The 25,127-nt window shown below is 36.9% G+C and overlaps 1 protein-coding gene across 2 annotated transcripts in view; it reads right to left on the reverse strand.

The window, feature by feature from the left end:
• Positions 1–15,907: 15,907 nt before the first annotated feature.
• Positions 15,908–25,127, reverse strand: part of Tes (testin LIM domain protein) — a 41,032-nt gene continuing 31,812 nt past the window's right edge. For both annotated transcript variants that reach the window (XM_047560778.1, XM_047560779.1), the window contains exons 3-7: positions 24,407–24,659; positions 23,186–23,521; positions 22,067–22,282; positions 21,530–21,688; positions 15,908–17,121 (exon numbers count right to left, since the gene is read on the reverse strand). In XM_047560778.1, the coding sequence (XP_047416734.1) occupies positions 16,933–17,121; positions 21,530–21,688; positions 22,067–22,282; positions 23,186–23,521; positions 24,407–24,659 (1,153 nt within the window). In that variant the 3' untranslated portion in view covers positions 15,908–16,932. The remainder of the gene's footprint in view (positions 17,122–21,529; positions 21,689–22,066; positions 22,283–23,185; positions 23,522–24,406; positions 24,660–25,127) is intronic.

Below are 25,127 nucleotides of genomic sequence, written 5' to 3' on the forward strand. Positions count from 1 at the left end.
TGAATGGAGATAAGTAATGGAAATTCCTACTTCATTTTAGTAAAGAACCAAGACTCATTCCCAACCTTGAAGACTGTGGATCTTCATCTGCACATGTGCTGTTTCATGTGGACCATAGAAATGGGAAGGGGGTGTGTTCAATAACAGTTGAGTGTTGATGGTACTTTCACAATAGTGCCTTCCAGAGATCTTGCAAAAGCTGTGAATCCCGTAGGGTATTTCCTGATGGAAAACACTGGGTGGAATGCCATTTGGTGGAAAATACTGTGGGGTGTGGAAAATCAACTCAGAATGAAAGTTCTGGATATCTCTGTGGTCCTATGCTGACCCCCCCCTTCTCTGACCCCATTTAATACCCATTAGCAGAATTTTGGAACAAGGAAATATAAAATATGCATGGGGAAAAAAAAAGTATTATATGCCTTTGTCAAACCGGGCTGGCAGGACTCATTCCTGCAGAACAACCCTTAAGAATCCTTCAGTCCTTTCAAACCACTCCTAAGTTACATGAATTGCAATTAAAAGAAAATAATTCATTTTAAAATTTGATAAAAAATTTGTGGGAAATCATGTAAAGCACTGATTATGATTACTTTCACATACCATGTTTTTATAAACTTGAGGACTAATCATTGGGTTTTTATCTCTATTATTCTGTTTTTTTTACAATGGATTGCTAATTTGTTGATATACCTGTTTTATGAGATATGAGACTGTGGACTTCTTGCGGGCGAGCTCTACAGTACAAAATTTTATACCCACAGTATTTGGGAGCTTATGTGTGATTAATATATATTCATTCATCTTCCTTAAATAAATGTCTTTTGTATCAGAACTTGAAGAATAAACAAGGCCCTGTATTCTAAGTTCTTTCCCACTGAATTTTCAGCAGCCCTACAGGTGTTTCTCTGTCAACTAGAGTGCAGAGGATTCCATTTGTCCAGCACAGGAATTCAGGATCTGAAGACTCCCCAGAGAATACTGGCCTTCTGCTTTCTCCATGACCACAGTGCTTCTGGAACATGCCGTCCTATAAACAGTTCCCCTCAGGTTTTCTGAATCTAGATTATTATACATGTTCCTGCTGTTTGTACACTCTCAAATAGAAGTTATCTTCAGGTTATTAAGACTGTACATCTTAAGAAATTCCTTAAACAAGGGGAGAAGAAAGGTAAATGAGAGAACAAGACAATTAAAATTTAGTATTCTAAAGAATGCATTTGCATGCATAACAAATTGTATGCATTTGTACGAATGTTTCAATGCATATAGAAAAAATTACACATTTTTCAGTAATTCTTTATGCATCAAACAATCACGTTTAGTAGGTGTTACAGACACCGTATATACAAACCAAATGTGCCTAAAATTTAGTATTGTGAAACAGGCTTTCATTTTACTTATGGACTGCAGTCCTGGAACTTGGATGGAACAATTCCTGTTCGGCTATCACTGCTGATATGAAGGGTTTCAGGTGGAAGGCTTGAGGCTTGGAGCTGAAATTGTTTGAAGGATTGATCACATAAACAGTGCTGGTTCTGGGCTGGGAGCCTCAGCTCCTCTTCACATAACATTTCCACATGGACTTTCTGAGGGGATTCTTTTGTGTTTCTTCCACTGTATGATCACTGGGTTCCAAGGACAAGCAGACAGAGAGAGAGAGAGAGAGAGAGAGAGAGAGAGAGAGAGAGAGAGAGAGAGAGAGAGAGAGAGAGAGAAAAGAAGAAGAAGAAGAAGAAGGAGGAGGAGGAGGAGGAGGAGGAGGAGGAGGAGAGTGTTAGTTCATGCCTGTCGAGGTTGTAGTACATTTTTTGACCTTGGCATTTTGTTTGGCCAAGTAGTCACAAAGTCCCACTCAGGTTCAAGGGCAGGGAAAATGAACTCTGGATGTTGAATGGCAAAGTTTCAAAAGAATATGTAAAGCCAGAAATATTTTTACAACCATTTTTTAAATGTATTGTGCCACAAAAGGCTTGATATTCCCATTTCATAGATGAGAACTTGAGGCTGAGAGCTTAAATGGTTGTTCACATTCCCATAACTGGTGAGTGGAGAGTTCATGATCCAACTCTGTGGACTTCTGCCACTACCTGACAACCATGGAGAGCCAAAACTTCATGTCAAACCTCATGACAATTAGTGAAGTATATTTTTCCTTCAGTTGTAATTGTAACTAAAATATTACTGTGAGGCCTCTTGCCAAATACTGTATTTTAAACTGAGAACATCAATAAGAGCAAATTAAAATAAAATTCCAAGTTTCCCCCTGAATAATGAGTTAAGAATTTTTTTAACTTTGTACATTTAAATAGTTTCCGGCTTATGAAAAAATTGCAAATAGTATTACAAAGAATTTCTATTTACTCTTCACTCATCTTCCTCAACTGTGAACATATACCATACTTATTCTATTGTTTTCTCTCTATGGTGTTTTTCCTAAATCATCTATGAATAAGTTGCAGATCTGATGCTCTTTTACCCACAAATACTTTAATACTTTTTCTAAGAAAAGGACCTTCTTTTATATAACCATAACAGAAAAGTAACATGGATATGATGGTGTGATCCAACATATGGACCTTACTTGAGCTATAATTTTAAATAACAATCATGGGAATAGAATAGAATTTTCCTCCAAAAAAACAGCAAGTTCATATACTTCCTTTTATCTTTTCACAAAATGGACAATACTGGTGTTCAAAGGAGTAACTACTACCATGGAGAAGTTCATGCTATTTTGGATACAGTTTTTTTTAATGAATAACAATAACTTATTTTTGATTTTTAAAAAGCTGCATGAGTTTGCTTTCATTAATGGTCCTCTTCTCAATCTATAAGATGAGAATATAAGACTTCTAACCTTTTGTTAGAGTTTAGATGTAGTATCCCCCCAAAAGCTCAAGTGCAAGACGATGCAAGAAGATTTGGAGGAGAAATGGTTGGGTTTTGGGTTATAACCTTAATATAATCAGTGAGTTAATCCCTGATGGGATTGACTGAGTGGTAACTGGTGGCAGGTAAGGTGTGTCTAGAGGAGGTTGTTCATTGGAGGTGTGGCTTTGGGGTATAGATTTCTATCTGGCAAGTGAAGACACCTCTCTCTTTCTCCTTTCTGATCATCATGAGAGACACTTCCCTCTGCCACGCTATTCTGCCATGATGTTCATCCACACCTTGAGTCCAAAGGAATGGAGACCGCTGTCTATGGATTGAGACCTCTGAAACCCTGAACCCCTAAATAAACTATTCCTCCTCTACAGTTGTTCTGCTTGGGTCCTTTAATTATAGCACCAAAAACACTGACCCAAAATCCTTTCTAGGATGCAAGTGAAATTTGACAGAACAGTTCATTATTTTTATTTTTAATTGATTTGCATCTTTTAAAATTTTTTTTTATTTTTACAGACTGCATTTTGATTCATTGTACACAAATGGGGTACATCTTTTCATTTATGTGGTTGTACATGATGTAGATTCATACCATTCATGTAATCATACATGTACATAGGGTAATGATGCCTGTCTCATTCCACCATCTTTCATACATTCCCTCATTTTCCTCTACATGATCTAAAGTTCCTCCATTCTTCTCTCACTGCCACTCCCCCACCCCCATTATTTATCATCTGCCACTTATCAGGGAAAACATCCTGCCTTTCATATTTTGGAATCGGCTTATTTCACTTAGCATGATATTCTCTAATTCCATCCATTTGGCAAATGCCATACTATTATTCTTCTTATGGCTGAATAATATTCCATTGTGTATATATACCACAGTTTCTTTATTCATTCCTCTGTTGAAGGGCATCTAGGTTGGTTCCACAATCTATCTATTGTGAATTGAGCTGCTGTAAACACTGATGTGGCTGCATTACTGTAGTATGCTAATTTTAAATCCTTTGGGTATAAACGGAGGAATGGGATAACTGGATCAAAAGGTGAGTCCATTCCAAGTTTTCTGAGGATTCTCCACACTGCTTTCCAGAGTTACTGCACCAACTCCACCAGCAAGGTAAAAGTATACCTTTTTCCCCACATCCATGCCACCATCTATTATTGTTTGTGTTCTTGTTAATAGCCCTTCTAAATTGGAGTAATATGAAATCTTAGAGTTGTTTTAATTTGTATTTCTGTAATTACTAGAGATGTTGAACACTTTTTCACATATTTATTAATCACCTGTATATCTTCTGTTAAGTGTGTGTTCAGTTCCTTGTCCCATTTATTGATTGAGTTATTTGTATTTTTGGTGTAAAGTTTTGTAAGTTCTTTATGAATTTTGGAGATTAGTGCTCTATCTGAAGTGCATGTGGAAAAGATTTTTTCCTACTCTGTAGGTTCTCTTTTCACATTATTGATTGTTTCCTTTGCTGAGAAAAAACTTTTTAGTTTGAGTCCATCCCTTTTATTGATTCTTGCTTTGATTTCTTGTGCTTTGGGAGTCTTGTTAGGGAAATCTGATCCTAAGCCAGCATGATGAAGACTTAGGCCTACTTTGTCTTCTATTTGGTGCAGGGTGTCTGGTATAATTCCTAAGTCCTTGATCCATTTTGAGTTGAGTTTTGTGCAGGGTGAGATGGTTCTATATTTAGAAGATCCAAAAAACTGCACTAGCAAACTTCTAGAACTAATAAATTAATTCAGCAAAGTAACAGGATATAAATTCAAAATGCAAAAATCTAATGCATTTCTATTCATAAGTGATGAATCCTCTGAAAAAGAAATTCAGAAAATCATTCCATTCACAATAGCCTCAAAAAAAATACTTGAGAATTAATCTAACAAAAGAGGTGAAAACTACAGAACATGAAAGAAAGAAATTGAAGAAAATCTTAGAAGATGGAAAGCTCTCCCATATTCTTGGATAGGCAGAATTAATATTGTCAAAGTGGCCGTTCTACCAAAGGCACTATATAGATTCAATACAATTCCAATTAAAATCCCAATGACGTACCTCATAGAAATAGAGAAAGCAATCATGAACTTCATCTGGAAGAATAAGAGACCTCAAATAGCCAAAACAATCCTGAGCAGAAAAAGTGAAGCAGGAGATATGACAATACCAGATCTTAAACTCTACTATAGAGCAATAGTAACAAAAACAGCATGGTATTGGCACCAAAATAGATAGGCAAACCAATGGTACAAAATAGAAGACACAGAGGCAAACCCACATAAATACATTTACCTCAAACTAGACAAAGGAGCCAAAAACATCCAATGGAGAAAAGATAGTCTGTTCAATAAATGGTGCTGGCAAAACTGGAAATCCATATGCAGTAAAATTAAATTAAACTTCTATCTCTTGACAGTACACTTAATAAAATGGCTATTTCTACAAATGAAACTGTAGCTAATGAAAGTAATGAAAGTAACTAGCTAACAATGTTAATGAGTGTAGAATGAAACCAGCAAATGGAGAAGTTCTTTCAAACCTGCATGATTCCATGTAGTATATTTGGATTTCTCTTTTCTTTTTATCTAGCTCCCTCTGGATTCCTGTAAATGCTTTATTCTTCTTTGATGGATTTAATGAATGAATGAATGAAACTATAAATTGGTAAGTAAGCAATATGTCAAATAGTTAAACAAAGATGAGGAGTAATGGTTGGGAAAGGAAGTTAATGGAACTTCCTTTAATGAAAAGGAGAAAGGAGGAGGGAAGCAGGGAATGGGGGGCATGTTCTGGTCTGTGGCATGGCTTATGTGCAAATGAAGTTAATGGGCACAACAATTTGCAAGGTTGGATGAGGGAGACACAAAAATGACTTTTCTTAGTAGTTGATAAAACCCCAATAACCTGTCAACTAGAACCTGAGACTTTCGAAGCTTGTTCATTGCCTAGGGAGGGAGGAAATAAGGAATTGTGTTGCTCAACTAAACATTGAATAACACAACCATTTTTTTGCAGTGAGTTGTCAGATAAGCAGATCCTTGATATCCTTTGCAGTGTAATGTGTGCAGAGACAGCTTCAATGAGGTGAGCATTAGTAAATTTGGTGCTATGAAATTTTAAAGCTCTCAGACCTTGCAATGTTTATTGTGGAAGTACCAAAGTGACTGGTATAAGTTTTGGTTCTTCAGAAAAGAGAAAATACACTCAACTTGTCTTTATCTGGACCTAGAGTAACATGTAAATTATTTCAAAAGTATCTTTGAAATGTCACATTCCATAAGAGACTGGGATGTTTTATGAAAAGCTAACATGGGATGCTAATATAACTTTTATCTAGTGACTTCTTTGCGTATATCTCCAGCCAGATGTTCTCCTTGAGTATCAGATTTCCAGTCCCAAATTGTCTGCTGTATCTCACCACTTTCCTTAACTTTGACATAATCTAATGCAAGTATCATTTTCCTTTCATCATACCTCCTCCACACAATGGGTTTTCCATTCCTGTTGCTGTCCCCACAGATCTTCCAATTGACTTCTCTGCTCCCTGACTTTCAATCCTACTGTGACCAGATCTCTTAAATTCTATTTTTGCAGCATTTCTATTTATCCATCCACTTACCTAGGAAAACAGTGAAAATAACTTCTCATATTAGAGAAGATATTCCAACATCACAGGATCCCACTTGAGGGATCATTTCCATCATCTTCTGTCTGGGATGGATCTTAATTACTTTTATGTTCTTTCACCTGCCTATCTCCTCCAAGAGACTATGAAGATTAGAGAACAGAGGTCTCTCTTTATTTACCTTCAGTTCCCCAATAACACAATGTAACACATGGCCTAGTTAAGGGATATTTGTGGAATGAATACATGGTCTGCCCTCATTAGAGAAGGTTAATTCCTACAATAGACAACTCTAATATTAGTGGCTTAAAACCAATAAATACACATTTCTTGCTTACATTTTGGTCTAGTAAGAGACATGAGGAAGGTAGAGGCTTCTTTATCTCTTGGCACCACCATTTTGTAGGGACTTTTGAGTTGTAATGGCCTGGAAGGGAACTACATTACATGTGTCCAATAGGACACATGCCCTATTGGCAAAATCCCAATTACAAAGCCCCTCACAACTTCAGGGAACGCTGGAAAATACAGTTCCACTGGAAGTAAGTTTGATGATCATCTGGCCAGTGCATGGCATACTATCCTCCTAACTCTCTACTATTTTCAATGATAGTAGTCATTTTGGAGAGTGTCTTTTTGGTTTTACTTCCCTCATTCCCACTGTGTACCCCAAACCCTGAAAAAAGCAAATAAAATTCATTTGGGAGATTTTGAACTATTGTGCTTAGATTGCACGACTCTACCCTTGGGGTAAAACTGTTTTGTCATGTGTGAAACAATTGGAACCATTTGGTTTTCTTTCTGGAGAATTTTGCAATCCAAGCCAATAGGCTAGTCAGCTTCTCGGTATAATGGGATTTATAACATGTGAGTGCAGAAATTTCAGGGCACCCATCTTTTATTAGGCATGTACACTGAAGACAGAGAAATGTGCCTACAGAGAAAGAAAAATGGAGCCAATGTTCAGAGAGGAATCTGGATGAGAGTAAGATGGAGAGAAGGGTGATGGCTGTACCTTCTTAGGCTGAATACTTCCTATCCACCTCCTGTGTATCTAAAATAAATAACTTTTTTGTTACTTTGGAAAAGGTAAAAAAGTAATCCTAACCATGAAGACCCCTAATTAGGTGAGGATCTAATTCCATAAAGAATTTGAAGCAGACAAAATGAGAACTCATAGAACAAAGTTGTCTGGAAATGTAACGGTTGCTACATTAGCAGAGGGACAGATTCTGCTCACAGCTCCCTGAAAGTCAAAATAAAAAATGAAATACAGTAGTCCTCCTTTGTCCATGGCTTAACTTTCTGTGGTTGCAGTTACTAGTGATCTACCAGGGTCTGAAAATACTAAGTGGAAAATTCTAGAAACAAATCAGCTTTAAATTGCATGCCATTCTGAGATATGTGATGAAGTTTCATGCTGTCCCACCTAGGACATGAATCATCCCTTTGTCCAGCATATCTACACTGTAAATCCCACCTTCCCATTAGTCATTTAGTCTTGGTTATCAGAGTGACTGTCATTGTATCACAGAGCTTATGCTCAAGAGACACTTACTTATTTTACCTAATAATGGCCCCAAAGGACAAGAGCAGTATGCTAGTTTCTTGTCACTGTGACCAAAATGCTTGACAAGAACAACTTAAAGGAGAAAATGTTTATTTTGAACTCACAATTTCAAAAGTTTAATACATAGTGAATTCCATTGCTCTAGGCCCAAGGTGAGACAGAACACCATGATAGAAGGTTGTAGCAGAGGAAAGCTGCTCACCTTATGGTAGCCAGGAAGCAGAGAAAGAGTAAGTGGAGTCAGGGACAAAATATATTTTCTTCAAGGTAAGCACCTCTGTGACCCACTTATTCCAGCCATGCCCTACCTGCCTAGAGTTGCCACCTGGTAATACATTCATACTATTAATCCATAAAAGGATTAATCCATTGACTAGAGTTTAGCTTTCATAATCTCATTATTTCATTTCCTGTGTTAACATAGGCTCTTTTGGGGGACACTTCAAATCCAAAACATTATAAATAGTAATGATGGCAATATGGATATGCTAAGAGAATCCAAAAGTGCTCCCTCTAGAGAAAGGGTGAAAGTTTCCGACTTAGTAAGGAAAGAAAAGCATCCTAAGTTGAGGTTGCTAAGAACTATGGTGAGAACAAATCTATTTGTGACATTGTGTAGAAAGAAAAATAAATTCAGCTTAGTTTTGCTGTCATGCCTCAAACTGCAAAAGTTATGACCACAAAGCATAAAGTGCTTAGTTAGGACAGAAAAGGCAGTGCATTTCTTTCTGTATGTATAGGATAAACACAGTATATGTAGGATTTGTTACTATCCACAGTTTCAGGCATCCACGGAGGTGGGACCCTGGAATGTATCCCCTGCAGATAAAGGGGAGGGGAGCTACTTTGCAGTTGTTTCTCTTACTCTCAATTTCAGATAGAATATCTATGTTTTCCTTTGGGGAGTGAAGCTATGTATTAGCATTAAGATCTGATAGTGATTTCTTGGGCAGTGGGATAAAAATAATTCTTATGAAAGTGTTCCTAGACTAAGACCATCATAAAGGAACCCAATTCGTACATGAAAACATAAAGTAATGCCAGGAAACTTAGAGGAAAATTTTTAAAAATCAAATAACAACAATAGCAGCAACAACAATAATAATGTATTTACAAGGTACAATGGGTTGTTTTTATATACACTGTAGAAAGATTTTATCAAGTTAATTAACATATTCCTCTTCTCATATACTTATCATTTTTGTGGTGAAATGTTTAAAATCTACTCTTTTAGTAATTTTTGAAATACATAATGCATTATTAACTGTGATCACCACACTGTGCAATCACTCAGTCTTATTCCTTCTGTCTACCAAAACTTGGAAATGTGATATGTGCATGTGACAAAATTTTAACTTCATTACATGTACCATGCAGTCCCTTTTGATCTAATATTTTTATGTCCTTCTTTGGTTATTTGTACACCCTCTGTCCTTGAGTCTCTCCCACCTACCATTTGGACTGCTGATTTGTTGAATTCTTTACACCATGTCTCTTTTCTCTAGAAGGTAAAATACCAGGAAGGCAAGGATCTTGTTTTGTTCTCTACCTTGGTCCCAGTTCTCCAACCGTTCCTGACACACAGCAGAAATACTCAATAAATATTGATGGTTTGATTATGAGAATAACGAATAAATGAAGGAACATGGAGAAGTGGAGATGGCTACCTGCAAGATAATAAAAATTGGGTAGGATTGAGTTCTGCAAACTTGGGCAGAGAGCAGCTAGAGGTATGAAGGAGAAAGGCAGAAGAGAAAGGGGAATTTTATTAAGTATTGTTGAGGGTAATATGATTGGTTCCTTGTATTGCCATTTTTTTGTCAATGGAAGTAATTGATTTTTTTTTAAATTGCTATGTCTACAGAGCTATGTTTCTTTGTCTACTCCATGTCTTAGAAAGTTGAACAAATGAGTTTCATCTCAACTAGAAATTGCTAATCTGGATTTCATGGCTTATTTAGGTGTTGCTTAATTCATTTTCTTATTTGCCATTTGTGCAGTGTATATGATGAGGTATGTCCTCATTGGGTGCTAGGGAAATAAAAATGAATACAATTGTAGTCCTTCACTAAGTGGGGCCATGATATTGGAAAGCTAGTAGTATAGGTCAAGACCTTCATGAACATAGGATGGGTCCTAAACCTGGGATAAGACAGGACCATGGATTAACTTTTTGAAGTTACCTACCTTTGCAAAATCACAGAGGTATGAAAGACGCTACTAGCTTCAAGACACGAAACATTTTGGTATGTCTAGATGGCAACGTGTGAATGTGGAAGGGGTATGAAAACAGGCTGGATCACTCAGATGCTTTAAATGGGAATAGAAATGCCACCTTTGTCTGATACTCTGGTAGAAGAATAGAGAATGGATCAGAACAATATTTCTCAAAGTGTAGATTCAGACTTTTAGCATCATCATCTCCTGGAAATTTGTTAGGATGCAAATCCTCGGGCCATTCCCAACACCTGTGCAGTCAGAAACACAGGTGAGGTCTAGTAATCTGTTCTCCAGACCTGGGTGCAGTGATTCATGCATGTAATCCCAGCAACTTGAGAAGCTGAGGTAGGAGGACTACAAGTTGAATGCCAGCTTCAGCAATGTACAGAGACCCTCAGCAATTTAGCAAGACCCTATCTCAAAATTAAAAAAAAAAAAGGACTGGGGATGTAACATAGTGGTGAAGTACCCCAGATACAATCCCCAGCATCAAGAAAAGGGGGTGGGGGAAGATACCCACTGGGTGATTTTAATGCATACTAAAGTTTGAGAACCACTGAATTAGAACAAGGGTGAGACTACAGACAAGAAGACCTTAAAGGAATTTACAGTGTACCTGGTGAGAAATGATAAGGTTATGAAAAGAAGTTTGGGTATGGTAAAGGAGATGCAGAGATAGACTCAAATAAGTGTTTCAAATGGTCAGATAAATCAGCATGGAATAAATTATCACTTGTGTGAGGGTTGTATTTGGTAGAGAAAATAACAATGATTGAAACTTAAAAATGGGAATGAGATGGTGGGAGGAATAACCCAAGATAAATCCTAACCAGTCACCCAAGTCATCACCTTGTCTCTTGCTCTTGAAACCAAAGTTTTAAAACTCGATTCTTTGCTTCTGCTGGCAGGTGAGACTGGAGTTTCCTGGCTTCCGTTGGCGGGAGGGGTTTGCATAAGTCTGCAGACCTCGGCTACCGAGAAATTTGGCAGCTCTCAATTGGCAGCTCTCAATGGTGAGCCATGCCCTCCAGTGTTGCAGAGACTTCAGCAGCTCACCCTCAATTTCTTCTTTCCCTGTTCTTGTCTTATAAATTTGAAGAATGAGATTCATGTATCAGGATGAGTGAGTGTATGAGTAGGATTTGTTGAAGGAAAAAACCAAACAGAACTCTTGCAGTGCGACAGGGGACTGGATAGCAGGTTTTCTCCCTCCCAGTGTGTCAGTCTAGGGGTTTATATGGCACTTGGAGTCACTGCTGTTGGTGCAAACTTACGCTAAATAGGGTTTGGAAAAGAAGTAAGCTGTTGGTTAACTCTTGAGTTCCATCTTCCATTTGGGTCTTCCCCACTTCCATTTTCTCCCAGCAGGTCAGAAAAAAGGAGGTTGAGGTTGGTGGATGCTCTATGCTTGCAGGTTCTGGGCTCCTGCAGCAGGTATCTGCATGGTACTCTGGCCTGGCTGTGGAAGGGTGATAGGTCAGCACACGTTGGCACACAGTGCCTCACAACCTGCATGTCTGCATGGTGGGCTCCATCGGCCTAAGGCTGTGCTTGCCTCCCGTGCTCCAACCCACCCAGGCCCATTCTCCTGCTGCACTGCTCTGCACCCAGGGACCAGTAGGCTGGTTGCACAGCTTGGCAGTCAGGAAACCACGTCATCCTGACTCCACATCATTGCTGGCTCTGAAGTAGATTTCTGCCTAAGATCTCATCTCATCACGAGCCAAAAGAAACCCCAAACTTCAGAACCACACATACGTGCATACTGTGTCTAGGTGTAGACTTCGCTTCTAGACGATTATTCACCATTGCTGTATCTGTCATTTGCCAATCCAGCAGTCATTTATCCTTTTCCATATCAGAAAATAATTCCCCACCCTAGGTAGCTAGATGGCCAGTCCTCAGGGTATGAATGATTGACTAAATCAGTCATGACTACTCTGTTTCCTTTTGCCTTTGATGGGGATGAAAGCATGTGACTTAGCTCTAACCCATGACATGGACGTGTGGGTAAGTCTGCTGGTTCTGGGAAGAGTTTTCCTTCTCATCTAGAGAGTAAACATGTGTTTGCCTCTATTCTCCTCTTACTTTGGTGTTGTCATGTGAAGGAGTGGTGCTTGGATGTTGGACAAACCTTAGAATGGAAGGTCACACAAAGAGGACAGCAGCAAAGAGGGATTCCAACGAACTTGCCAAACTTGGGCTAGCCTGCATTTTGTCTTTAAGCCATTCTTAGTTTTTAGTCACTTATTGCCAAAAGCATTCTGAATTACTGACCTTTCTCTAGGAGACTAATAGGACTAAACTCAGCATACCTCCCAGCCCTGTTTATGTTCTGCTTTAAGAACATCCTCATCCGACCCAATCTCTTCCCACACTCACTTTACCTCTATACCCTTTGAGATCCAACTTCTGTGAACTGCAGACGCCCTTGTATTCAAAATCTCTTTATCTCCTTGCTGCAACAGACACCTGGTAATCACCAAAGTTTTGTTTTTGTTTTCTTTTTGTCGACTTTCAAGTAGAGGTTATTTTTTTTTCTCCCATGTAGGCATTCCACAGCACCTGTGGGGGTTGGTGTCTTTCTCAAGTTTCATTTCTACTATTTTGTTTGTTTGTTTCTAACAATGACAGCTTTTTGAAATATAGTTCATGGTCTCAGATATGTCCACCCATTTCTAACCTTAGTTCCCATCTTTTATAAATTCTAGAACACTCCTTCACATTCTTTGATGTTAAACAACCCCCATTCTTGTTTTCTCTGTTGCGATTCTTGACCTCAACATATTCACTGATGTCCAACACTTGTGTCTATTTTTTCTTAACCCTCTTGTCCTCCATCCTACCCAGCTGTAATTGTGGGGAGGAGGAGAATAGGACTTGACCAGAAGGTATCTGTGTAGACTCCTAAACCCAGTCCTCCTTTGAATCATACCATGGTGCCCTCACAGTCAGTAAGTATGGAGAAATTGGCTTCCACATCTCTGTATTCAATAATGGCTGACTCTAGTAATGATAACTGGGTACAAGTTGCTTTTCTTATTGTCTGAAGGTCAAGATATTCTGGGGAAAAGTATCATGGAAGAAAAATCAATAGCAGCCTTTAAAAATGTCAGCATAAAATGCCATTCAAAACAAGTATAAAAGGTTAATGCCATTTGGTTTTGAGTGTTTCAAAATATATTGTCAGATGAATAGGAACTACAATGACATGTTCCCTATGAAAGGACAAAATAATTAGCCAAAGCTATTTAAACATCTGTTGAAAATATGAGTCTCTTAAGCCAGAATGTCTTTCATGTTTTGTGCTCAAAACACCCATGTCCCCCAGGTGCAGTGGTTCCTTATCATGTATGTGAACATTCAGTAAAAATCGCCAGGTTGGCATCAAGCAGTTAGATAACTGGAGGTCAGTAAAGGACAGAGTGTCTTGTAAGAAATTGGGTAAAGTGTTTTGATTTAGAGACAATGATGGAGTCATAAGTTTTGTAAGGAATTAAATGAATATCCAGAAGACAAGTTCAGATATGCCAGGGCATCTTGAGACAAAGGCTTCATACTGATCTTGGGTGGCGGTGTCATTTTGGTAACCATGGTGAAGTCAGATGAGTTTAAACACTAAGTGTAGGAAATTGCTTAAGGATGAGTCAATAATGAATCTCTGGTAAAATTGGGCTGAAATCCTTCGAAGTCAGACTTGGAAATATATGTTTGAATTCTCAGTCACGTAAGTTTCAGCTAGAGTTGATTAAGGAAAAACAATCCTCAGTCCCTCATTTCTAGGGGAAAAAAAGATAAAAGATAACATAAAACATATGAAGGCCAATAAGTCTCAAGAGCAACTCAGATTTCATAAGAGCAGTAACAAAATCCACTGATTTCTCAGAAATTTATATCCAAGCAAAATTCTTCCACTTAAAGATTAATAGGATAGGTGCAGATTATATGGAGTTCCTGATTAATCTTCTAATGTGGGCTAATTCTTCTAATAAGGATTATAAATGTATTACCACAATAATATGCTTCAGCAATTAATGTGTCAAAATCTTTTGAACTTTCTGGATCTCAGGAGAGAATTATCCCCTTTCCCCAGCCAACCCTTTTCTGTCAAGTACCTACTGCTGTTCAGGGGATAGGAAAAACAGAAGTCATCATTGTATCTTGTAATATCCAAGATGGGACAACTCTTCTCTGTTGTGCCATCAATGGTTCCGCACTGTGGCATTTTCTCCCTTCCAATGTGAAGATCTCTATTGCTTACTGCACAGATGTTGTTAAATGCTCATATTAAACATAAAAATAGAAAATAGAATTTATATGGGGTTCTGATGAAACTTCTATCATTTGATTCATGGGAAATAATTAGAATAAAAGGTTATCCTACATTATCTACATTTGGAGAAATAAAATGCACAGATCCAGATTATCTTCCATGCAGAGCAGTTTATTTCTTCCAGAAATGGCCTAATATACATGCAATCTTTTGGGTAGCAAATGATGGATTTGGTCAAATTTCTTGGGCTTCTATATCCCTAATGCAGCCTGATTCTGTCTCAGCCTCAGGCCTGGGGCCAGGCTGGCCAAGAGTCGTGTCATTTGTGTGAGGGATTTCTTCTTCCGTTTATTCTCACTTAGCCACGTTTGGGAAAGGTAAACTGTTGAACTTCATGCACAAAATGTTGTGAAAAATATATCTATTATTATTTAAGATAAAGGAAAAAAGGTAAGCATCAAGTAATATTTATACACAATGGTGGGTATTTGTAATATTTTTAAAAATTTATTTGTGGATGGACCTTTATTTATATGTGGTGCTGAGGATAAAATTGAAAGCCTCACACATGCTAGGCAAGTGCTCTACCACTGAGCCACAAACCCAGTCCCTTGTAATATTAGCTTTTAAAATTGCATGCGGAATTAGAGTACTTCTTTCTGTGTGGTAACACATATTCAAGTTGCAAAAGAAAACTTTTCCATGGTTGGAGATGGTGCAGAGAGAATGTGTCTATCTGTATGTACACATGTGTATGTGTGAGTACAAGAGATAAAGAGAAGCACTATCTAACGTGAGCTACAAAAAATAAAACCAAATTATTCTGGGATTATGTCAGAGAAAAGTACCACGTCCAGTAAGAGAAATACTTCAGACTGAAGAAAGCAAGCAAGCACTCACCATCTTAGATTATTAGGAAGAGAATACTGTTTCCCATTTACTTTGTTTCTCACAATAGGTTGCCGTAAAAGGATTTCTTAAGAAAGTGAGAGTTACAACTCAAGCATAAGAGTAATATTGTCAGTATTTCCCGGAAAAGTTTCCCCAACTTCAGTTAAAATATTTTTTTCTAGAAGAAAAAAAAAAATAAAACTTTTGCATGACCTGAAAATAACTGAAATGTCCTGATTTAAAATTTCATAAAACTTAACCCTTCCTAAGACTTCTAAAATGAAGTCTGGTTTCTTCTCTTCTGTCAGAACCTTTTATTCTGAATAGTTTTTCTCCTTGGAGACACTGCCCTCTACTGTACCAGACACTTAACTGCAGAAGGATTATTTTATTCAAAAGGATGTGGCCGGGGGAAAAAAAGACAGTTACTCAAGTGCAAAACTTTATTTTGTATAATACACATATAATTCATTACATTTAATTTTCATAGTGAATAACTATGTATGGAACTATACAAGGAAAAATAACATCAGAAATACCTAAGGATGGAAGTATATAGGCAAAGACATTATATCTACGAACAGGTTTAAAAGTATCATAAGACAGTATATCCATTGGATAAGACTGAAAACCATGCAAAACATTTATTCAAACCATGACAGGCAAGTGCAATCATTACAAGTTATAGTTTTCTGTGTACAAAAATGACATATTCTTTGGATTGAAAACAACATAAATGAGTAGCATGGCTTTTATGCCCGAGACAAAAATCTACAAAAGTTAAAAAGTGTGGATATCATTATGTCATATGTGATAATAAAAAGGCCACAGATGGAGAGCTTCAGTTTACAAAGAAAATACTGAGAGGCAGGGCAAATAAAATACACAGAAATGCAATAAAGAAAATGCCATCGCTGCCTGAACCAGGAAAGAGCAAATGCATAGGCATTCAAATACCAGCTCCACATATTGCACTGCATTTCTATTTTCTCTGTCAAAAAGAATCAACTGTGCATCAAATATAGAGCCTTGGCATTAGGGCAAATTTAATTTCCTTTTCACTTCACACATGAAGGAAAGAAGAAGTAGAAAACTATGAATGCTCATCTTTCCATTAAGGAAATTAAGTTTTAAGAGTTTTTAATATACTGCGTTTGGCACCAAGGGTATAGGGATTTGAAGGTTAATTATAGCCAAGCTTCCAACACAAAGATTTTATATTTGGAAAGCTAAAGTTATTTACCATTTTAAAAATCAAATGCTTAAAGCAGGTTTTTAAAGTTGAGACAAAAAATTTAAGGAAAAAACAATACAGAAAGATACTGAACAAAATCTGGTTCTCTTTATAGTTTTGTTTCCCCCTTTATTATTATTTTTTTTTTCAAATTGCATTTTACAGTAGAAATGCAGACCACTTTGGATAGGTATGCTCAATATTGCTTGGCTCTCTCTTCTTAAGACATCATTTTCTTGCATTCTATTGAACAGAAAACCATCCCTTCTACGGGCATGAACTTCTGCCCAATGAGGCTCTTGCTGCAGCAGGAGCACAGAAAGCACTCTGTGGTTGCGTGCCAGCTAAAGCTGTTGTAGGTCACCCGTTGCACTTCTGGATCGATGGCATTGTGGCATCCTTGACACACCTGTTCAGGAAAAATACAAGTGAGGAGAAAAGGGTGAGAGATCAAACTACGACAGTAATATTTTCACACAATGAACATGTTTCTTCAGATGGTAAATTCAAATTGAGAATGACCACCTCCGAAATACACAACTCAGAATGAGTGATCTTCTTGTTAGCCTTTTTAGGTCAATAACCTTTAATGGGGGTATAAATGCTGAGCACTGTGAGAAGTAGAAGATGAAGGCCAGATTCATCATTGTTGCTTGGGAGATGTCCCCATGGTGTTATAGGTGGTAAGTCTTGACAAGTTCTAAAGCAGTACATTTTGACGTATTCTATTAGACTGAACATTAGTAATTATAAAGAAGTTCATGAGATGATATTTCCTCATGCATTAAAAGCTTTGAAATGGTAATTTTACCAGTCTTACTATCACACTGAAGATTAACACCACTAATTCCTAGATAGTGAATTAAAATCATGTTCAAAGTAATTAAGGACTCAATTAAAAATACTGACAGTGTTGAGAATAATGAGTTTGCTTTAAAAATACAACTTGTGGTTAACTAGCTTCTGTTCTGTCATAAGATCAGTTGTAATATATGTAAATCTAATATTGTATTAGATTAATTGTATTGTATTTTACTAATACTTATATCCCCCAAACCGTTCAATATTATGCTATACTCAAATATACATAAGATGTACACATACACATGGCATCCACACAACACATAATTTTCTTAATTGAACATGTATGGGAAGAAAATAAAAACTAACTTATTGATACCTTTAAAGCACTGGAAAGTTCATGTGGCTTTTTATCTGTTTTCAATGAATGTGAAAATATAAAGTCTTTGTGTCAAGAATTTTACAACAAGAACCAACAGGATTGTCCAGTATATGATAGTGACTAATCCTAGTCTCTTAAGGAATTACTGAGTGACAAGGAGTGGGAATGAGTGGATTGAGTAGGGTCATTTAGCCTGAACCTCCTTAGCTGAAAAGATTTTAAAATGTGGCTGCTGCTAAGTGAATAAACAGGTTTAGGCAGGGAAAGGAGGCCTATTACATAGTCACTGCAGACCTGCAATATATTTCCCAGAATTTTTAGGCCTACACTGCTTCTAATTCCAGAGATTAGAGTTCTGTAAATCTACAAATTATATCAACTCAGTCTTCCCTGGAAAACAAGGGAGATTCTTTCTTTGCATGATGGATACACTATTCCTGAATATACTAAAGATCAATACTATAATTACAAGCATACTCCTAATTTGTAGCTGCACTATATAAGTAAATGCTTTTGCATATATTTAATTTTATAGCTTTATAATTCATTCAGAATGTGATCTTATAGTTTTCTATATTTTATATTAATCATTCAATATTTTTAAACTTATTCACACAAGTTTATTTCATACAATGTTTTAATTGCTACTTTTTCTCAGTTGTGTAGTACTATTTTTGGACCTATTTATAATGAAGTAAAACACACATTTTCATTTTGCAGAAAAAAATATACCATTTAATTGTATGTGGAATCAAGGAAATTATTTAGGTAAAAAAATACACAAATGGTATAAAGGATTTAGGGTCTGTGGTTATATAAAACTTAGTTTTACTAACGATTTGATCACTAATAATTTCTTACCAAACTCTTAAATATAATTCCAGACAATATTTGTAGATCCCTACTTGTTCAAAAATCTCAAAGTTGCTATACACCAGGGGCCTTGGTGCTGTAGAAATCTTTGGGGAGATGATGCCCTCCACCACTTTCTTCCTGGCATTATATTTGCTTCTTAAACCTCTCATATTTCAAAGTCTTTATTTTCTTCAATTTCCATTCTTTTGTTTTATGTTTGTATTTTCAGTGCTGAGGATTGAACCCAAGGCCTCCTGCAAGCTAGTCAAGTACTCTACCACTGAGCAATACCACCAGTCCTTTGAGACAGGGTCTCCTTAAATTTCACAAGCTGACCTTGAACTTGTGATCCTCCTGCCTCAGTCTCCTAAGTAGCTGGAATTTCAGGAGTGCACCACCAGGTCCAGCTACTTCTTTTATTTGAATACAGGATGTGAAACTGCTAGTGACACTTGTAATACACTCTGGTAGGAGGGTCCTGTGAAATCTCATAGATGTGAATCCTGGGGTAGCCATGGAATTCTAGTGACTATGCAGAGACAAACTAGGTGCATATCTCATTTTCTTCCTTCCAGGTAATTTTTATCTCAGAAATGTCCTGTTTAGAGTTTAGCACATGTCTTTAGGTCTAAAAATAATGTGTATATTTTTCTTCTCTTTTATTTAAGATTAAAAGACCTAAGCAAATCAATGCTCTGAACTAAACAATCTTCAAAATTTTACATAATACATCAAGATGCATGTACAGCAATCTTTGTTGTTAGATGGAATTTGTTGAGATGATTGATAGATATGCTCATTTTAATATCAGGAAAAGGTCAATGTTATATCTTACTGAGAAAGTAAACCTTCTTAAAGAAATGATGCCTATTATAAAATTAAATAATTTTGGAAATTTAAAAAAATTCTATCTGTAGTATTTTCCTTCCATTGGTTAGATATAATGCTTAAAACAGTTGCATAAAGAACTTTCCTCTATTGAAACATTTATTCAACTCATATTTATCAAGCACCCACTATGTTGTTCTAGTATTTGGAACAGAGAAGAAGCTCTCAGCAAGTTTATGTTCTAGTCTGGAAAACAATATTATACATCTGACAAAAAGAAAAAAAAAATACTATTATGATCTCTCTCTTCCACAGAGAAACAGTTGCAAGAATACTTGTAGATGTTTTTAGCTAAATATATTAAACCTCATAGTGATTTAACATCTTGTTGCCAGGTAAAAGGAAAGTCCATGGTGATGTCAAAGTAAATGAGAAACATTAGAAAACGAGTCAGCTAAACATTTCCCAAGTGTAGACACTGGTGATGTGTAAATAAAAGAGCAATCTCTCGAGCGAGCTACTTACAGTCTAGTGGGGGCAGACAGGTGAGTGAGAAGTATCAACAACCTCACATACCCTCCCCTCTATGGGAACATGGAATCTTGCCAGAGAGAAAGGGGTGGTAGCTTGGAGCAGGCAGTAAGAAAGGTGTTATGAAAAAAGGTAACTCCTCGATTGATTCTAGAGAAATGTGCAGGCACCGTCAGGTAAAACAAGGAACAGGAGGACATACCAGACAAACCAGTAAGAGTGAGCAGAAGACAAAGAACAATGTATGAACTAAAGAAAGCAGATAATAATGTGGAAATATATAATCTGGGCTGGATAACAGTGACAGGAAAGGCAGGACGGAGCCAGATTTAGTAAACAAAAGCATAGTGATCACATTTGCATTGGAAGATTGTTTCCCATAATTATAGAAGACGGCTTTGAAGCAAGATGAATAACAGAAGTGGGGGACAGATTTGAGACCACTGTGATAATCAAAGTGACAAAAAACAAATGTCTGAAATGGAATAGCTGTACCTGCAATGAGCTGAGATACAATGAGGAGGCAGAGCTCACAGAAAACAAATGACTATATCTGGGGCAACAGGTTCAAATTGGCTGAAAATTGGCAGTGACATCAAAACCACTATCTTTTTTCAATTTATAGTTTAAATAAGAACTATATAAATATGTAATTTTATTCCTTAGGCAGGAGTCTCCCCTGCCTGATGACTTACAGGGACATTTAACTATTACATTCTCCTACATATAAAGAAATACAGTCTATTCTGATACTCCTGGCTTATAAGCTCTACCATATATGGTCAACTTTTTACCCTTTATCTACATTGCCTATCTCTTGGCCATTATACAATAGCAACTCTGTGGAAGCAGAGTATATGCAAGAAAAATTATACGCTCACATTAAGTAACAATGTTTGGGTCACAGAAATAAATCTAAATCTAAATTTTGCTATACTAAATCAATTCAAAGAGGGTTAAAAACAAAAACAAAAACAGGCACTGTACAATCTCCAGGTAGCGAAAACAAAGTTTTAGTGGGTGGTCCAATAACAAACAGAAACCACACATGTTCAGAGAGCTCAAGTTATGAACAGCTGCCAGAAACATTTATTTAAGTGTAATCTAACCTGAACCCAGGAGAATAAATCAATCTTATTTCCATTAAGGATTATATTTTTTCCATGAGGGTTTTATTATCTAGCAGCACTTATAAACTACACTGTAAACACACAGGTAGAATGAACTATTTTGAGGTTGTTTGTAGTCAATGCAGGTACTGTTTTGGAACTGCCTGGATTTTAACACCCTGTGATAGGAACCACATGGTTTCTGTACAAGAGGAGTGCTATCTGCCTCCCATTTATGAAAGGCTTTAAGAGAGGCATAAACTCAGGCCCTCAGCAGGCTGAAGCAACCATAGCCCTACAAGGCTTCTCACCACAGCATGATTCTTCACATAGCACGGCTTGCACACAGGCTTGTCATTGACCATTACATATATTTCCCCCGCTAGGATGTTGTCACAGTCAAAGCAGCAGAAGTGTTTCAGATGCCAGTTCTGGTTTTCTGCCTGGGTATACTCATTGCTGAATATAAGCTGGGAAGAAGATTAAAAAATAAGATGAGTCAGGCATTTTTCTTTGTGCTACAGATAACAAACAAAGGTAGGTTCTTTAAACAAGGCATTTAGATCTACAAGCAGATCAAATACTTTCTTGGGACTTAAAGTTTGAAAATAATAAACTTGAATTTGTGCTTCACTTAGTCCAAATCAATTTTTTGTTTCTAAACAGTCTTTCATCAGTAAACACAAGTAAGACAGACATCCAGAATGCATGAAGTCGAAAGTTTCTTTCATTAAACTTCTCTAGATGTAAATGAAGCAATCAATGTTTGGTTAATTTCTGCTGCCTTCTAGTAAAACAGCCACAGGGGGCAAGGGGAGCCTATATGCAGGTGGCCCCATAGAACAAACCTCATCACAGCCAGCACATCGTGGTTTCTCGCTGTCACAGTAATGTCTGCCACAGTATAGCTTCCCATTCTTCCAAAAATAAATCATGTCGACCAGGAGTTCACAGCAGGTGCTGCAGACAAAACAAGCTGGGTGCCACAGTTTGTCGTAGCCAGCCCTTTCAGCATAGATGGCTGGGTCACCTTCCTTCATACTCTGTTTGCAGCAATAGCAGGACTAAAAGAGAAGCATCCAAAACAATCTGGTCATCAAAAGACATAGTTTCCTCATCAGTGTCAGCAGGAATTCAGAGCAACGATTTCAAGAGAAATAATATCTACTGAAATTACTAACTAGTCTTTCTAGATAATAAGGTATTAATATTTCTGTGAAATGGAGTCTTTTAACTTAATTTAGGCTGTTCAAAGCTATGCCTTTTTGCCCTATGTGTAATAGAACATTGTTTCCTGAATTAAAGTCACTTATGGAAAAAAGCTAATAGTAATTTTCACCTCAATTTTATATGAATTCTCTAAAAAATGATTACATTAAGAGTTTATTAGTAATTTTTTTTCAGGACTGAAGCTTATTAGTTGATGTGTCAACTGGATCTATGAAAAATATGTTCCATTAAGTTTGGTTCTAAGGCTTTGCTCATTTGTGTCATACCTGCCTTCTTTCTACCTTCAAGTCATTAGACAAAGACTTCCTTCTCTGGAAGCAACTTAAAATAGAAACGCTTGTTGATACTGCCACATAAATTTAATCACGAATTTTAGGCATGTTCCCACAAGCAAAAGTGAATTAACCTAAGTATGTATTATTCTTATAGGACGAGATAAGCAAATAACATAATTTCACAATTCTGTTTTGGCATATTATATTCAAGCAGACGCCAATGTCAACTACTGTGGATACATAATATTCATGATTATCCTTGGTGACAGATGACCAGAAAACATGGCTTTAGACAGAAGTTTCAAACACAATGACTCTAAAATAAGTCCAAATTGAATTTTCATTTACCATTTATCTATTCCTTTTGGAAACAGAGAAATGGCCCACCAAAAAAAATTCTAAGAAAGGGAAAGGACCTGTAAAATATACTAACCGGGTAATCAATGTGACCATTCTACTTACATATTGTGTTTTTTTGTGCTCTGCAGATTTGTTCTCCATGGGCCCTGCTGCTGCTGGGGTGTTTCTGTCCCCGCCAGGAATGTACATTTTGTCAGGGCCTTGAGTGTCCATTTCACAGGGAAGTTTGACATCTCCTACTCCCAAAGCCTCGTTCTTGTATTTCTTCACAAACTGTTCCATCTCCTTCACCTCTTTGGGAGATAACTCATGGCACTTGGAAGGGTCCTGGTCATGTGCAGGGAGCTGCTTTGCCAGCTGCTTTTTCCGGTACTGTGCCCCCTCCGAGCCTGCCACTGGCTGCTTATCCTTGGGCAGCATCTGCATGTACTGCCTAGCCTGAATGACAGGGACCAATGTTAAAAGGGATAAGTCCTGGTGACTAGGCAGTGCAATCTTCTATAACACATATAAGAAGCAAGTTACTTAAGAAACAAGTGGGTTTTATCCAGTGTTAGCAGTTTACCCTCATAGTACAAGTATCTTGAGATGCTAGCACATTAAAAAAATGGTACGCTAGCTAAATGGTTTTGTTGGGTAATAAATACATTTTTATCAATGAAATTAATTTTTTTTCAGTTTGTAAAAATATTTGGATTACTACTGTTTATGTGTGCTAAATATAATTGAAAAAGAACACAAACTTTAGGCAAACTTGATCAGAATGGTCTAATGGTCAGCAACATTTTTATCACATAAAATGTGATGTTATCATGCGATCCACTTTAATGATATAACTAAATTCCTAAAAGACTTCCAAACGCTTCACCTAATTGTCCTGATAGTAGAAGGAGCTTGATACAAATTCACAATTTTCGGCCTTACACAGTAAAAGAAATATAATGTTGAACATTTTTTGTTCAGTTCTAACAATATCGGAAATTCTATTCTTTAGATATCTTCTATCATCTTACAAGAAATCTTAATTTACTTGAGTGGAGGAGTTACTAGATTGATACAAAACATCTGATTTCATGTAATTATTAAGATTGTTAGACCACTCTTTAAAAGAGAAAACATATCTAGGTAGTCAAAGTAATTGCAAAAGGGGTTTAGTCTTATTTTCAAAAGATTCTAATAGGGGTCAGAAGTCAAAGTAATAAAAGTCACAGAGAAGTAATAGATGTGGGAGTTATGTGAGGCTGATTAGGTCAGTAAAGGAATTGTTCTAAATAATAGTCCCGGAACTTGGATAAAGAGACTCCTCATGCCCCTATTATTTACCAATGCTTGATTCTGGACAGGAGGAGCCCACTCATAGGTAACAGTATTGATGGAGACATTCTTCTTGGCAGCAACTGGATTGGTCAATATCATAACATTGCGTTTATACATGGGAATTCCATCTGATTTTAGCTTTGCAATCAGGGTGGTGTACTTGGTGTCTTCAAAAAGTTTTCCCACTTTTCGGTCCTCTTCATTGCTCAAGAGGACATCATGCTCTTCTTGGCCACACTTGCAATTACGACATATTTTTCTATAATTTAGGAAACAAGTAGGAAGTGTTAAAGTACAACTAGTCAATAATAAAGTATTTGCATACATTTATAGTTCACAAAATACTTTTAAACACATGCAATATAATGGTATGTAAAGGCAAGTCCCTTTTTTACAGGGAAGGGATAAGTATCCATAAATTTAAGAAAGAAGGAAACATGAAAAACCTACTATTGCTTTATAAACTTCAATAAGTGAGGTTATGGCTAAAAAGTGAAAGATCAAGGAGGCAGGTCTGAGGGCAAACTCACTGGGTGCATCCTCACCAAAATAAGTAAATAAATAAAGCCACCAAAAAATTACCACATCAAAGGATTTCAAATTTTACTGCATGTTAATATTTCAAGTTTTTTTTTTTAAGTGAGAGGGAGATTGATAACTTTTTTTTAGCAAAGTCTATAATATTATTTAGGTTTATAGCCTTTCTCATTTCTTTTTCTGTCTTATT

Source organism: Sciurus carolinensis, chromosome 8 (genome assembly GCF_902686445.1).
Source record: "Sciurus carolinensis chromosome 8, mSciCar1.2, whole genome shotgun sequence".
Classification (NCBI taxonomy): domain Eukaryota; kingdom Metazoa; phylum Chordata; class Mammalia; order Rodentia; family Sciuridae; genus Sciurus; species Sciurus carolinensis.